This window comes from Poecilia reticulata, linkage group LG8 (assembly GCF_000633615.1).
Source record: "Poecilia reticulata strain Guanapo linkage group LG8, Guppy_female_1.0+MT, whole genome shotgun sequence".
Classification (NCBI taxonomy): Eukaryota; Metazoa; Chordata; class Actinopteri; order Cyprinodontiformes; family Poeciliidae; genus Poecilia; species Poecilia reticulata.
Window position 1 is genome coordinate 6,721,272 of NC_024338.1, and position 16,670 is coordinate 6,737,941.

The 16,670-nt window shown below is 39.1% G+C and overlaps 2 protein-coding genes across 6 annotated transcripts in view; both read left to right on the top strand.

The window, feature by feature from the left end:
- Nucleotides 1-3,335, top strand: part of LOC103468378 (microtubule-associated serine/threonine-protein kinase 1) — a 46,594-nt gene extending 43,259 nt beyond the window's left edge. For all 3 annotated transcript variants that reach the window (XM_008415426.2, XM_008415425.2, XM_008415427.2), the window contains one exon: nt 367-3,335. In XM_008415426.2, the coding sequence (XP_008413648.1) occupies nt 367-1,979 (1,613 nt within the window). In that variant the 3' untranslated portion in view covers nt 1,980-3,335. The remainder of the gene's footprint in view (nt 1-366) is intronic.
- A 3,847-nt stretch (nt 3,336-7,182) lies between these two features.
- On the top strand, nt 7,183-16,356 carry LOC103468375 (cysteine protease ATG4D-like). Of its 3 annotated transcripts, XM_017306280.1 has the most exons (12): nt 7,183-7,416; nt 9,030-9,289; nt 10,320-10,403; nt 10,491-10,664; nt 12,061-12,343; nt 12,433-12,497; nt 13,422-13,549; nt 13,748-13,826; nt 13,939-14,015; nt 14,629-14,748; nt 14,903-15,025; nt 15,775-16,356. In XM_017306280.1, the coding sequence occupies exons 2-12, from the start codon at nt 9,097-9,099 to the stop codon at nt 15,934-15,936; spliced, it is 1,488 nt and encodes a 495-aa protein (XP_017161769.1). In that variant the 5' UTR covers nt 7,183-7,416; nt 9,030-9,096; the 3' UTR covers nt 15,937-16,356. The 3 variants fall into 3 exon arrangements, with proteins under 3 accessions (XP_017161769.1, XP_008413646.1, XP_017161770.1); XM_008415424.2 differs by lacking the exon at nt 14,903-15,025 and having other exon boundaries at nt 7,187-7,416; XM_017306281.1 differs by lacking the exon at nt 7,183-7,416 and having other exon boundaries at nt 9,235-9,289; nt 10,291-10,403.
- The last annotated feature ends 314 nt before the right edge of the window (nt 16,357-16,670 follow it).

The following is a 16,670-nucleotide window of genomic DNA, read 5'->3' on the forward strand; positions in this document are numbered from 1 at the left end:
TTATTTAAAAAAATGAGTTTTTTCAAAATTAAGCAAATTTATTTTCGAAACGTCCAATTGTACAATTATATGGTCAATGGAAATACAGCTAGAGGCTGCAAACTCTGACCTACAGATAGCAGTACTTCTTACTTCTACTACACTCAGCCTCACGTGGTGTCAAGTCCAAAATCAAAACATTTGTATCGCAAAATTTCTTGCAAATATTCCTAAAGAAGCAACCACAAAGTCAGTGAAATTGATTCCAAAAACTCACAAAGGCAGTCGCAAAATCATAGTTACTGTACAATGCTTAACAATATTGTTAATCAAAACGCACCTACCGTCTTAGTATCAGAGACAGTGATGACATAACTGTGTCCTCAGGTACGTCATCCCAGAGCAGCTCTCCGGCATCAAGCACTCCCAACTCCCCAGCAACTTCCCACCACATGAGGCCCAGCTCCCTTCATGGTCTGTCCCCCAAACTTCATCGCCAATACCGCTCGGCACGCTGCAAATCCGCCGGTAACATCCCACTATCCCCTCTGGCTCACACCCCGTCCCCCACCACCTCCTCCCCTCCACCTCTTTCGGGCCACACGGTGGGGAGCTCCAACACCACCCAAATGTTCCCTGCCAAGCTACACTCCTCACCTCCAGTCGCCCGTCCTCGTCCCAAAAGTGCAGAGCCGGCCAGGTCTCCCCTGCTGCAGCGGGTACAGTCTGCGGAAAAGCTCGGGGCGCCCATCCTACCTTCCTCCTCTTCGTCATCGTCGTCACCTTCCCCTTTGACCGGAGGAGTGTTGTTGCGCAAGCATAGCTTAGAGGTGTCTCACGGGGACTACAGGAGAGAGTCCTTCCACTGCGAACACAGTCTGCAGAGTTTGCTGGAGATAGAAGGAGAAAATGGACCTGCTCCACCCTCTCCATCCTCGTCTTCCTCCCCTTCTCCTCCTATGGGAGCAGAGATAGGATCGTTGAACCATGTGAGGAGGCTGGGGAGGCAGGAATCACTGCTCAGCAGAGACACACTTGTGACAGTAAAGGAGAAAGATGTCATTCCGTCAGCGTCTGAGCTCTCCGGGTTGCCAAATGCAAGATCAGTTCCTCCAACAGAGTCTAAGACCAGTGTTGATACAAGCAAGGCACCACTCAAGGAGGTTGCAAGGAGTAGCGGAAGTACGAAGGCAGTTGAAACAAAGGCTAGTACCTCATCTACAGACATCAGAGCAGGTGCTGGGATCAAGCATTTAGGTACAAAAGTGTCAACTTTGGAGGCAACAGACTTTCAGACCAAAGCTAGAGAGAAAACTCCAGACATATCCAAGAGCCCACAACAAGACACAAAGCAGCAGAGTGTGCAGACAGATGCATTACATGTTACCAAAACTCAGGAGAAGATAGAAGAGAAAGAAAAAAGCACTGTCTGTGAAAAGAAAGCAAACCTCCAGAAAACATTGACCACTGAGCAGTGCAAGCAGCATATAGGCTCAGAGACTGGAGATAAAGGAGGTATTAGTGGATGCGACAGGGCAACTGATACGACAAAGACCAAAGTACCTGGACCGCCAGTTCCACCCCTGGCTAAAACGCACCCCGCACCCAGGCACAGAGCAGAGAAGTCGGCAAGCAGCAGCCGTGGTGTCAAAGAGGAGAAGGCTCAACTGGAAGTCCTGGAGGAAAACCCAGCGTCCCCTCCCTCAAACGCTGCCTCGCCATGCTCAGGCAAACTACGGGCCATGTCTCCGGGGGACAAGACCAGCTTCGTCACCCAACTCACAAGTGTGGCTAAGACGGTGCTGGGTCCCATGAAAGGAGGGTCTCAGGAGGGCAGCAAGGTGAAAGACGCCTCAAAGTCAAGTGAGGAGAAGAAAGGAAGCACAGCGGGGAAAGCAGAGGCCTCGTCCACAGGGGTCCGTCGAGGGGCTCAGGGCTTCACCACGGCCACTGCTCACTCTGATAAAGGTAACAGTCGGAGCGCTAAACATCACTCGTGATGTGAAAGCTTCAGAAACACTGAGACCGCCCCATGTAATGCCTTTAACTGTAGCATCAGACTGACATAACATATGAATTTGTATGAGGCAGTGGTAACAATGCCTGAACAAAAATATTTWAAAAAAATACACCAAATCGAAAAGAAGTAGAAAAGATGTCAACAATGATCAACTACTGTTGTGAAAATGTGCACATGGTGTTTTGATGTAGACTTGTGTATGTACTGTATGCTCATCTCAACATGTTGTGTATATTGTAAAAAAAAAAGAAATGCATATGTCTTCATGCATGTCTGATTAAGGAGAATGACAGACTATTTAAACAGAAGATGAATAACATACTGCAGACCTTGAGATAGAAAACACTGTGAACAACCTTTCAACTTGACAAGCAGACTTTTGACTGTGTAGAAGTGGGATTCTGGTAGAAAAGGGCATTACTCACATTTCAGCTATTGGTTCCAGGGATGTTATTTAGTTCTATGCTGTATTTATTTAAAGTTCAGGTACTAAAGTGCGTCACCAATAGAGTGAGTTTTCATGCCTTCGATGCCTTGCAAAAAATGCCCCTTGAACTTTTTTCAAAGCTTTCGTCACAAATTCTAAATTGAATTTAGGTCTGTACTTTGACTGGGCCATGTCCTTTGAACTAAATCATTCAACAGGTTGTCTTCTAGTATTTTTCTGTACTTCAAATTATGTCTGCCTCAAAAGACTACAACCCTCAAGCAGCAATTTAATTTTGATATTATAATTTGCGTGTTCTATAATTCACCTAGAGATTGCATTTATGCTGCTCTCTACTGTAGGTTTTTTATTTTATTCAGTGTGAATATGGTAAATGTCTATAGTAAATAATGTAGTAAATATAAATGTCTAACTACTTGAAGGATTCTTAAGTCAATAACCAAAACTTCAACACAGATGTCAAACTTGATTCAACTGAATGTTTACAAAACAGCCAAGTAAATTATTTCTTTAGAATTTTTCAGCAAAATTTGATTTAAGGGAAGCTAAGTGTGGTCAACGTTTTCAAAGTTAGCAAAAACAAAAAATTAGCTCCGCTATTAACGTGTTAGCGAATTAGTGTACCCGCCTCTGACTGGAATATTATGATTTTAGACAAAAGTCAAGCTTTATTCAACTGAAAGTTTACCAAACAGCAAAGTAAATTAGCTTTAGAGTTTGTCCGGAAATTTTAATTCAAGGGAAGCTAAATGTGCTTAACGTTTTAAAGTTGGCAAATGCACGAAACAAAAAAACTAGCTCCGCTATTGGGCTTGAAATTCATCACCACGGCGAAACCATCAAAACACCAACTATCACATAAAATTTCAATAAAATACATTGCAGTTGTAACAACACAGAAGGTTCAAGGGGTATTAATACTTTTGTATGGCACAGTCATTTTGTACTTTGTTTAGGTAATTGAAGGTGTCACAAACAGAATGGTTTTTCCATGTATGATGGGCTGAGGATTTCGCTGTACACAGCATAAACTGGACCAAGAAACCAAAATGCTTGCATTGACAGAGTTGAAGGATGGACCAGATAGTTTCCCTCGGATCTGTTTAAGGGCTGACTGTCAATGGGATTGAGAGGGATAAATTAGATGAACTTGCACAGGGACACTATGCAATGTGCTGCCAATGCCACTATTGTCCTGTCTTTTTGTGTCTCCCAGGTATCTAAGTTTACATTGTGCTCCAGACAGATACAGAAAACAGCATAAAGCTTACAATAAGTCAAGCAGACATATATTGTTTCATTTTTTAAAAGTTGTCTCTGTTGATTATAGTAATATGTGCAATTCTATATTTTAGATTAAAATGTGTAAAATATGTTCGTCCAGTGTGGTAGCAAGTAAAGACGCACATGGAAAGTAGCACTAGGAGGAGAGAGCGGTTTTCAGTCACTCTTTTTCACTCACACTAAGCTACAGTTCGTGGCATCATATTAGATGAAACAGGAAGTGCCAGTGTTTTTACTTAAAGGTTATGTGGTCATCTTTGTTGTTGTTGGGTTTTTTTTTTTCTTACTTAAATGTTAAACAATATGCAATCCATCAGTGCCCAGTCCTGTAACACTGAGCATCACTGTCTGTGAGAAAAGCCTGGAGCATAGATTTGTTCAGAGTACCTTAGTGGTGAGGTCTTCGTTTGTTGTGTGTTAAAATGTAGTGTCAGGGAGCTAGGTATCAGACTTTTCTTAGACTGCCACCTTGTGGACAACATGACATAGAGCCAGAAGTTTTAGGGTACACGGGAACGTTAGTGTCCGAGTCTGTGGAAGTTTTTTGTGCATAGTTTATAGTTTTTATGCATAGGCAGACATGTTTACATTGATTTCATTTACAATCTTCATCTTATCTCTCATGATGTTGTAGTTTTAATAAAAAACACCAGTGTTTTGTGTGTGACCAAATTGCACTTTATGTTGCGTTTCATCAATATATTTATAGCCAGAACTTTACATTCGCTGTATGAAAAGACAGTTGTTGTTTTTTTGTCTAGTTTACGCTAAGTTTCCTTTTGTCAAGATTACTAAAATTATCTCTATTGATTATATGTTGCAATTATGAGAGAAATGTACATTTATATTTGTCCCTTTCTCTCCAACAACAGTTTTCTGGAATTTTGGCCCATTACTCCTGACAGAACTGATACAACAGTCAGGATTTTCAGTTTTTAATTTAACCAGGGAAAAAACTAATTGAGATTCCCCCCCATCCTCCCCCATGAGTGTCTTGCCCTGGATTTGTAGGTAGGTCACCTTACTAACACCTTACACCTTTTTAGCTCAGCCTAAAATTACTATGGTGTTTTATGATGTCCACTACACAACGTTGAACTTGTGGTCTTTAAGCCGGTTTTCGTAACTAGGCTCAATGAGAAGGTCGATTGTCCATTTGTCCATTTAGAAGACCGATTTGTGCCCAAACTTTTAGTCCCAGATGATGTTTTGAAATTTGATAAGTGCACCTGTCCCTCCCACAGCAAAAACATTCACACAACATGATGATGCCATCCCTGTATTTCACTGTTGAGAAGTGGAAAAAATATAATTTTGCAATTGTGGTGTTTCCATTAAATAAACACAATTAAAATTACGTGTGAATAAGTTTGTTCACGCAAAAAGTCATAAAAAAAAACATGCCGCCATGAACCTCCAACTACTTCCTGTCGTTTTCTTCGTGGTTTGCACCAGTGGCAACATCCAGTTGTTAATGATGTAAAAGTGTTTTCTTTTGCAATTTTGTGATATAAACTACTTTAAATATGGACAAAAACCACCTCATACTAGTGGCAAAACTTTTTTTAATCAAAAGAACGTGTTTTTTCAAAATGTCCCATTAAATGTGCGCAAAACTTTGTATGATTATTTTACTAATTTCTTGTGATCTAGTGATTTCACGTAATGAAGCAGTATCTTGCCTTAAAAGCTTAACTTAAATTCAACATAAATTAACCTATCAGACACTTAAAAAGACTATGTCACTACTTTATGTGGCCTTCATATTTTACAAAGCAAATTTTTAAAAAATCCTCTCTGAGATTTAGCAAACACAAATAATTTTGATAAAACTGACCAAAAGGAGGACACATAGTTTGAGATAATGTTGGACAGTTTAAAAAACTTCCATTTTTTCATACAGTGAACATAAACATCTGGCTTCAAGCGTATACCTGGGAAGAGTTCCAGCTTTTTTACATTTTTTTAATTCTATTTATTGAATTTTGTATTTATTTATTTAAGATTCTGATGTACTGCTGGGAAATATTCAGCGTAATATTGAAATAGATCATTAAATATATGTGTGGTTGCTCTCCCCCTGTTCTGACTTCTCACTCTGTAAGTCTCGAAGTTGCTAACATTACTGTCATCTCCATGTTTGTCCAAGTGTTTGACCTTTCTTTTTTCTTTTTTTTTTACAGCAGCTCTTGTGAATAACTAATGTCAAATTAAATGCCAACTAGAAAGGAAATAAAACGTGTCAGAAACCCTTGGTATTATCTGAGATTTTTTTTATGTGTGCTTTCTTCAATGGTGTATTTTTCTCGCTTGAATAGTGGTGCACATCTAGGTCAAGAAGTTCTGTTTAGATCTTATCTTGAGCAGAGAACCTACATGTTTGCAGTAATCTCTATGCATATGGTTTTCTATTTCAGCTATGTGATCATTTGTGTTGGTCCAAATAAAATACACTAACGTTTATAGTTGTAATGTAACAACCAGTGGAACATTTTTAAATGAAAATGAAAGCCACCACCAGTGCAGCCTGAGCAAAATTCTGCATGGTCCTGGAACATAGTTCAAATATACCACAAATTTGGCCCTTCAGCCAATGGAGTTAATCTTTTAGGATGAGATTATTTGCAGAAAAATTCCAATCTTCTTAAATGGAAAGATACAAAGTACTTTCTTTCATGAGTAATTTTTTCCCCTCTTACTTAGGGCCACAATCATCCAGTGACTTTTTACTTAAAAACAGACTTGAGCACACATAAAGTTTGGCTAAAAACAGCCGGTGCTTTCACAGAAGGATCTCATTGACTTTTAATGTAACATTAAGAACCATTTCTATGCCAACTAAACATGTTTTTGTAGTTTTCTTTGGTAGGCAGAAATACATGAGACTTTTTTACGGACCTACTATAATAAGCTCTTTATCTTCCTCTTTGTTTCATTAAAAAATATTGCATATGTTTAATTACTTGCTGAGTAGATAAAAAGAAAATAATCCCAATTAAATTATTGTGGTGTTTCCATTAAATAAGAAACACAATTAAAATTACGTGTGAATAAGTTTGTTCACGCAAAAAGTCATAAAAAAAAAAAAAAACATGCCGCCATGTTTAATAAAATTATTAAACTTCTTTAAAATGGGAAAGGTGTTTTCCAGTACAAAAAAGTCTGGGCAACCTTACTGCCATATTTTACCCTGCCGCAGTCTCAGAAGTACGTAGACGAGATGACCTCGCGTGAGCTTTTTGACCTTTTTACCTGAGGTGTCGTACTTTTTTGTGTGTGGCTCGGGAACTGACGGGCTGAAGAAGGGACACCGCCTTCGCTTTCCCGTCGTCCGACAATGACGTATATCTAGCTCTTACCGGGTGTCGAGGTGGAGGGTTAAAGAAGAAAAAAAAACACCAAGACAAATCTCAGTCAACGGTTCCTCACCCACAGCTTGTCCAGCAGAAAAGAGAGATAGAGAGAGGTTCCCTGCCGTTGACCAATCACATAAGGGCGAGCACGTGACCACAATAAACAGGAAATGACTATGCTCTGTCCTCTGTTGCTATTTCAATGCTCGACAGTTCGTAGGTTTGAGTCGAAGGAACAACAACGCAACAAAAAGGAGCGCGGTAGTGCTACATAAATGTAGTCAGAAAGTATCGCAGTTTGACGGCGGAGGAATGACGACACCACAGAGAAGGTAAGCTTTATTTTACTGACGTGGACCCGCTTAAAACGGCTGTAAGTCATTAAAATGGTCCCATGCTGATATATTGTCATTGCAAATCACGTGAAAATCCCGTAGAAATTCTTGGCCCTGATGTGTATTACCTACATTTAAGACAACTACACGAAGAGCACAAAGTACATTGTCAGGACTGTATACTGTTCAGAATAGAAACTAGGATCAGATTTAACAAAGTAATGTTTCATCTGGATTTTTATGTTTTTAACCATTCACCCTAGAATGATGAAATATTTATATTTTTAAGCCATCAGATGTCTTAAATTGAACTTCACTTGCACTTTTTATTTGCTTTAAGTCTACTTATCTAGATTTTTAAACAAATTATAATAACAAGAAATAGATTGTGTTTCCTCTCACCCATTTTTTCACGTTTCCACCCAGAAAATTAAAATGTTCATAATAATTAAGAAAAAAATTAATGTTCCTAAATGACTAGGCAAATACATAAATTAAAAATAACAAGAACATGTTCCTGGTAGATCTTGATTGTAGTCTTACCTGCTAATTCTGACTTTATTCAGATTTTTTTTCTCTAATGACTATAACTTGGCATGTTCTGATAATTGACCAGAGAGTGATATTGTTTTGTTTTATTTTTTTTCTTGATTAGTTATGATTGGTGAGCTGCAGGTGAAATATTGAAACAAATTCAAACTAAAAAACTCACACTAATGGCTTCAGGAGTGTCCAAAGTGCGACTCCGTCCCCCAAAAAACAGAAATTCTATATATATTATGAAGAATTATAGAGATGTGTTGTGCCAACACAGTTGGTCATGCAGATTAAGACTTTTTATTTTTAATGAGTGGAAAACTGTAAATGTTTTTACTACAGTGGATGATGTTATGGAAAAAAACAAGTATTTGCCTTTTAATAACCAAGTAGTTAAATATTGTATAGGTAAAAGAGAAAATTATTATTCTAAAATAATAATTTTAGAATTTTTAATTGGGGTGGGGGGACTACTTTCAATTTGGGCAGAACATTTGGACACTACCTGCCTACAGGCTTATCTTGTGAGGGTCCTGCCCCTTAGCTTGAAAGTCAGCAGACTGAACGCATCTGTAACCAAGCAGTTCAATAATGCCAGTCTATACAGTTTTGTCATAACCAACCATTACAAACAAGTTAATCAATTTATTTTTGTTGGTTTTTTTGTTTTTTCATTTATGTTCTTCCGGTTCCTCCATTTTGCACCGCTGCTGACTGACCCACTGCCCGGCCGTAGCGTTCTCTGATATAGTGTGTGAAGTCTTTTACATCACCCACAGTGAGGTGACAACTATGACTGTGCAAGTGTAGCTGGGAACCGGCAGCAGAAGCAGCCGTTAAAGTGACATACCTGAAATTTCATTAGTCATAGGGTACGGTCACATGTCTGCCGTCTCTGTTTATTATCTCACTAAATGATTTGCTTTGGTTTATATCGGCTGATCCGAGGCGGTGGGAAAGGAGCTCATTTGAGCCAGTATGAACAGTGGGATTCATTGTGGACGGCTACTTGTGTCACATGTGGACAGTAGGAAACGGTTTACGTTTTATGTTATGTGTTTTATGGCGCATAGAGCTCTGTGATGATCAGGAGAAATGGGAGCAGCACTACTCACTTGGACATGGTGACCGGCTGTAGTCATGGACCCCACCACGTCCTCCACCTATGTTTACGGCAGGGCCGCCGCTGTCGACCAGTTGGACGACTGGGATCTCCTCCCCTCTGTGTCTGCTGGTTCTCTGAGTCAGGCGATGTTCTACGAGGGCCAGGCTGTGGAGGAAAAAAGCAAATTTAAATCCAAGCTGGTTTCAGCATGGAACAGCGTCAAATATGGTCAGTTTGGGGTTTTTTTGTTCCCTACACATTCAAACAATTAATCTACTTACGATTAATTATTGATTAATGATTTATTAGATTAAAATGAGTGCCAGTCAATTAAGTACTAACATCAGCTTAGACCTTCTTTTAGTTTTGTAGTTTGGCCGCCATCCAGCAGAGGGCGCCGCTGGTCATTCTGGTGATACAGGATTAAAGAACAGGAAAGAGAAATGACTGTTCAGAGTTTGGTGCAGGACAAAAAAAGACACTTTATGCGCTTCTGTTTTGAAATAAACATTCGACAAGCTCCTTAAGTTTGACCTTAATTGCGTTCATTTAGACGAGCAGCATGGAAAAGCAGCGTTAATTTCATGTTAAAATATCACTGATATGCTACAAAACGGTGGATGCGACGACAGGAAAGCAGCATACCTACGACGGCGTATTAGGGTCGCTGTAGATGGGGAGGAAACTGGAGTACATTTCCGCCATTTAACTCAAAAATTTTGAGATTAATTCTCCGGGAAAAAAAACGTATTTTTCTAGAAAATCTCTCGAGTTTTGACGGAAATTTACTCCTCTTCTTCTATCTACTGCGACCCTAATGCGCCGCTGTACATAAAAGACAAAACTTGCAACACGACGAAACAAAACATTGTGCTAAGTACGGTTGAGTTTTGCAACCTATAGAGGTTGCAAAACCGTACTTATACGGAGCCAAATTTTAACATTTCTTCAAAAGCAACCACAGACTAAGTTTAATTACGTGAGAACTACAGTTTTCAGTTCATTCAGTCAGCATGTCATACAACTGACACAATTTTTTTTTTAAATGTAATGTTTTGTTTTTTTTAATTCAGCATATTATGAAAAATTTAGTCCCGTCATATTATGGAAAGACATAAAAGACAATCTGTTTTTGAGAAAATTGACTTTTATCATTTAATTGTATAAGATTAATCATCGATACTTTACATCCCTACAACACATATTTTGATGTGTTTTTATTTTTTAAGAAGAAGAACCCCTTTATTTACTTCACCAGGCTGGACCATGAAGCAGAAATCCAAATTTAACAAGGACTTGCCGCTCATCATGCTGGGGAAAACCTACAATCTCAAAGATAGCGGTGAGGTCAACCAAACCGAACATTCGACCGCGCAGCTTTTCATAATATTTCAAAAAAGTTTTAAATTCCGTCTCTGAACCCTGTCAGGGGACAAGGAGCGTTTCCGCCGCTCCTTCGCGTCCTTCCTGTGGCTGACGTACAGACGGGGCTTCCCTCAGCTGCCGGGCTCCTCTCTGACCACAGACAGCGGTTGGGGGTGTGTTCTGCGTACTGGCCAGATGCTGCTGGCTCAGGGCCTGCTCATACACCTGATGCCCGCAGGTGACAACACACACAACTAAACATGCAAATATAATCTAATGGGGAGAGTGAAGGAAAATGAAAACATGCTCTTTTAATTAGCTGTTTTGATAAAAACTGTTGATGTGACACTTTTTTTGTATTTTAGGGCAGGCATGGTATTTTGTTAATTATTAGTTTTACATGACAATCTAAATGTTTTTCACAGTTTAAATGACTTTTATTGGCTTTCACTGGGCTCAAGTAGCCACAAATCGCAGTTGTTGTTAGACCTGAAACGATCGTTTCGATTAATCATGGTGAATTAAATCAATTAATAATTAAATCAATTATTAATTGATTTAATAATCAATTAATCACTGACTCGAGTGTACGGACTCAGTATGTCGTTAGCTGAAAACACACTTAGAGCTGTAATTAAGCCACAAATGTACAAAAATATATACATTTTTGCATTTAAGATTAATAAACCTTCTTTGTTAAAAAAATGGAATTTAATTATTAGCATTTTTTTAATGCATTTCTAATATTTCATAAAAAAGCTTAAATGAGAAATCTGCAGAATGTGCCAATTTAAAAACATCTTATCTGAATAATCAAAAGATAGCTAAGATAGTTGTTAGTTGCAGCCTTAAAATAAAGTATTTTTGAATTGAATTGAAATTGCTGTCAATGTAGGAAGGAGGCACACAGAAAGCAGCCAAACCGCTGCTCCCGTAAATGTTACGACATTCAAATAAAATCCTTTTAATTTGTGAGGTGAATGATATTTTCTGTGCATATTTAGTGGAACCTCACTGAAACTGTCACTGTATCACYATCACAGAGTCACACATAGCAGTGAGTAAGCATGATAGTGCTGTTGTCACACCGATAACTGATGGCAACATTGAGCAATTTTATAGAAAATTGTAGCAGCAATTTTTGAGTAATATGATGGTAATGGCCTAATAATGCAAGTTCACTTTTAAAGACCAATAAACTTTGTACAGAACACTTCACACTGAAACTGTCAGATACTTTGAATATCCAAAGTAAAACGCAGCAACTAAAAACGACAAACAAAACGAAAATAAAAACCACACACAACTGAAATCATAAATAAAATGGGTTATGAAGTCTCCATAAAAAAATTTCCTTAAAAAAATGTGAATCATCAGAATGGAAATGATCAAGCTCATCCTAACTTATGCGATCTGACAAATTGTGTAACTGCTTATCGCGGCAGGCGTAGCTGCAGTGAACTCACAGGCGTCTACTCTTTCAAAAACGAATAAAATGTGAAAACGGTCGCAGCAAAAACTGAAGCTACAAAGCTTGCAAAACTGCTAAAAACATTTTACTCCCATGACTGTGCATGATGTAATTAAGTAACATTTTGGGAAGGAAAAAAAAAAAGTCTCGGAACTTYGTCTAGACTGGACCTGGCCTGTGCGGTTCTCCGCCGTCAAGGATGACCTGGACTTGCTCCACCCGGCCGACTGGACGGCAGGGGAAGTCGGGAGAAAGAGGGGCCGGAAGCTGAGCGTCGGCTCCCTCCTGGACAGACCCATGGAAGCCACGCACAGGAGGGTGGTGGGCTGGTTCGCCGACCATCCCACGGCCCCRTTCGGCATACACACGCTGGTRGAGCTGGGGCGAAGCTCGGGAAAGAAGGCCGGCGACTGGTACGGCCCGTCCATCGTGGCTCACATCCTGAAGTGAGAAGTGAATGAATCCCTCGCAGCTGTTGGAGCATCAGAGCGGGAGATTCTTCRTACTCTGACGCTGAATGTGGTCCTGTTTTCAGGAAAGCTGTGGCGGCTTCAGTGGATCTCCCCAACCTGGTCATTTATGTTGCACAAGACTGCACCAGTAAGTGGTTTCCACGTCAAATGTTTAAACTAGAGATGCGCCARTCAGGTTTTCTTTGTCTAAACCGATTTACAATTTATTTATTTTTGTTTGTTACGGTCTAACCTGCTGATTCCCGTTTTTTGTCTAACTATAATAATRCCATTATTATAAAACACAATGTATTCCTTTACATTGTGTTTTAAAGTTATTCCCTCATCAAAAACACATCTGGAGTGTTGCTCCCTTGATTTGTGCATGCATGTTTGAGAAAGCCTTTAATCTCCAGTGGCAACCATTCAAATGCTTTTGAGCTCCTTCAGACTAGCCAACAGCAATTAGCAAACACCAGTTAGCATCATGAGCTCTTAATAGGAGCTATGTCTCCGTGAAATGCTGATTAAAAACATTGTTAAAGGGTTGACAACGTGATGACAACGTGATGACTTCCTGAAGACGGAGTTTCAGAAAGAGCAGGAGCTTCTTAAAGAGACAGAGACCCAATTTCAAGGCATTGAATTATGATGTGAAATTTCTTTAAAATCATATTTGACATATAAAACATTTTTATAGCCACTGAAGGTTAATTACTTTTTTTGTGCTATAAAATGGCACTACATGCCTGGAAAATATGTAATACTGCCTCTTTAATTGGTTGCAGAAGTTTTGAATCCAGGAGGATTACAAGATGATTCCATCATTTTGTATATAGCTAAAAAAAAAATTGATTTCTATTGATCTCAAAAAAGTGAATCAAAGCTGAAAATGGTGAGATTTCTTTGGTTTGATGCTTTTAATGGACGAGGAAAAAAACTTGTGATCAACAGAAAATGGTCAGTTTTCAATCTAAATCCAATTGGTGCATTTCTAATAAATATTAAACTGAATTACTCTTTTAGTTTAGCATGCTGTGGTTTAATAGTTTTTCTTTCTTTTTTTTTTTAGTCTACCTCCAGGATGTCAGAGGGCTGTGTGAGCGGCCGCTCCCTCAGAGCTGGAAGTCCGTCRTCGTCCTGGTTCCTGTCCGGCTCGGAGGACAGGAGCTCAATCCCTCCTACATCACCTGCATCAAAGTACTTAAACCATACATGGCTCTGTTGTTAGTGAGGAGAGAATTAGCATCCTATGACCAGAGATGTGCTAACCAGTCAGCGAGAGTCTGGAATGAGCCCATTTTTGCTTAATAAAATAGGCTGAAATGTCATTTTTATTCTGTTCTATCTGCTAAACCAGCAATAAACAAGTGTTCTGTTCATGCATTTTCTTTCTAGAAACTTCTGATGCTGMGGTGCTGCATCGGGATCATTGGTGGCAAACCAAAGCACTCGTTGTTCTTCGTTGGCTTCCAGGGTACGCTTGGTGACGTTACGACAACATCTGATCCATCTAATCACGGTTTTTAAGTAAAAAAYAAAAAMTAAAAATGTMATTTTGCCTTCCCTCCACCCCTGCTTYGATGAAGATGACCATCTGCTGTACTTAGACCCTCACTACTGCCAGCCTGCAGTGAACATAAAAAATGACAACTTTCCCTTAGAGGTATAAGTTAGCATTTCACTTCCTTCCCTTTTTATCACTTTCTGTCTCGTGTCGCCTGGTGACACCTGCTTAGTTTATCAACCGTTAACAACATAGTAGTAGAAGAAAGTTTATAATACAGCTCGTCATTTCAACTATTATGAAACTGACAGAAATCAGAGCTACACTTTTTTTTTAAGAAAATCTCTTATTGCTGATGATTTTCTAATTTTCTGATTGTCTCATGTTAAAAGGCCAAACTTTATGTTTTTTGGTGGGGATTTTATGTGACAAACCAAAAAAGTGGTGCATAATTGTTGGGACATATGTTGTCCCTGAACAATGAGTAACTTGTCTAGCTAAAAATAAACAAAGGGTATACAGGACAAAGTTARAATGACTTGATTACACAAATTCTGTCAGTACAAACAGTAGACGGAATTTGAAAACCATGTTTTCAAACTTATTTTTCTTTTACTTTAAAATTAGTCTTTCATAAGAAAATCCCAACAAGATAGATGGTTGTTCTTGGTTGTAATATGACAAAAAATGTAAAAGTTGATGTGTGAATATTTGCATATCGGTGTGAATGTTAACCCGTTTTTCCGATCTCATCTCTCGTCGCTGTTTGCAGTCGTTTCACTGTAAGCATCCCAGGAAAATGGCCTTTTCCCGCATGGATCCCAGCTGTACCATAGGATTTTATGCAAAAGGTCAAAATGAGTTTGAGCTCATGTGCGCAGCTGTGAACGAGGTATGATTTTCTTCTTGCTATTCATCAAAGGTAGCATTTCTTTATTAAAGGGGCAGTGTTATGTAAAATAATGTTACGTTGTCATAAAAAACATACCCGGAGTGTTGCTTTAATTCTTTCATGCACGTTTGAGAAACCCTTTAATCTCCTGTAGCAACCACTCCGCTGTGCAAAACACCTGGGTGGACCTAGCTCCGCCTTCGAGACAAACTCCTCCCCTGACAGAGCAGCAGTCCCCATGACTCCCCCACTCAGCTCCTTCAAACTAGCCATCAAGGTAGCTAAAACCAACAAAATGACAAAAATTAAATTCAGAAAACATCTTTGTTACATGAAAAAAAAAAAAAAAAAACGTTAACAAATGGGGGGGGAAAGAACTAAATCAATGTATACATAATGACAATAGAATGCTTTGACCTTTTTTGCATTCTGCACCCAAAAATGAACCAAGTATGAAACTACTGTAAAATTGTATAACTTATAAAAGCTAAACTAAAGCTAACCAATGTTTGCTGAGTAAAAAARAATAGAAAACTAACTCTAAAAACTAGCTCAAACTTACTCGAGTCACAACAAAATTAAATTAAGCTACAATAAAGAAACCCCAAAACTATTCTAACCCTGCTAGCCAGCAGCAATTAGCAAACATCTGGTGGAACTGCACATCTGCTGAGCTCATTATACGAGCTACTTCTCAGTAAAAACGATGCTAARGGGTTAGCAGAAGAGCCATATGATAATTTCCTGTAGGCGGAGTTTCAGAAAGAATAGGAGCTTCTTAAAGAGGCAGAGGCCCAATWTCGAGGCGTAAAATTGCAAAGTCAAATTTCTTCCAAGTCATATTTGATATGTAAAGCATTTTTATAACTGAAGGCAACATAATTACTTGATTTTGCGATAAAATTATACAATGTGGCTGGAAAACGCATAATACCGCCCCTGTAAGTTCAGAGAGGCTTAAACGGATATTTCGATGCGCCTTAATCTTAAAACTCACAGCTTTGATCGACGCGCTCTGCTCCGCAGGCTGTCTCCACATCAGTAGAGACGTACCCCATGTTTATATTCTCCGAGGAGAAGCGTCGGGACGTGGAGGAGGAAATCATCAGCAGCATCACTTGCATCCAGAGAAACGGCGAACCGAATAACGAGGACAGCAACAGCATGGACGAGTTTGTTCTGATATGAACAAGAAATTGAGGTGATGGGCTTTTTGTCTGTTTTGCGTCTGTGTGGAAACCGGTGAGGATTCGCAATCTCCCGTCTTCGACGAGCTTGCAGGACTCAGTTGGGAACACACAGGTTCAGCAAATATGAACTGACCAGGTTTTAGTCGCCTCTCTGCTGTATTTTTATCTGTGTTTTGTGCGTCTTTGAAATTGTATTTATTCCAAATAAAGAATATTTGCATTCATTCCTTTTAGCAGACAAGCTCAGAGGAACAAAAGTGTCGACAAAAGGGAAGCGCCACAGTGCAATGTGTGTGTTTTGTGCTCATGTGGATAGATGAGCTGCTCTCTACATGGACTGGAAAAGCGGATTTCTAAATGTTGATTTATGACCCTATTTGAATTTAAGCAAAATAATAAAACATGCTCTCTAAATGTATGTCTTCCTGTGAAGCATTTGTTCATGGCAGCTTGTCATTAATTCACCCATTGAAGACATTCTACACCAGTTTATTTTTCTATATGTATTCTTAGAAAATATTGAGGTAAATGACCATACAAAGTTCCAAAACTCCTCTTTAATTCAATGTAATTATAGATTATCATCCCTACTGGCATTCACGCAAGTTCTTCAAACATATTGTAGTCAACTAAAACAAACTCTGCATGCTATGATTAAAACCACTTTTAGCCTTTAGGCCTTTCACTTCTTCCTTTGTGGTCTTCAACAAAGCAGTTACATGAGACTCGCTG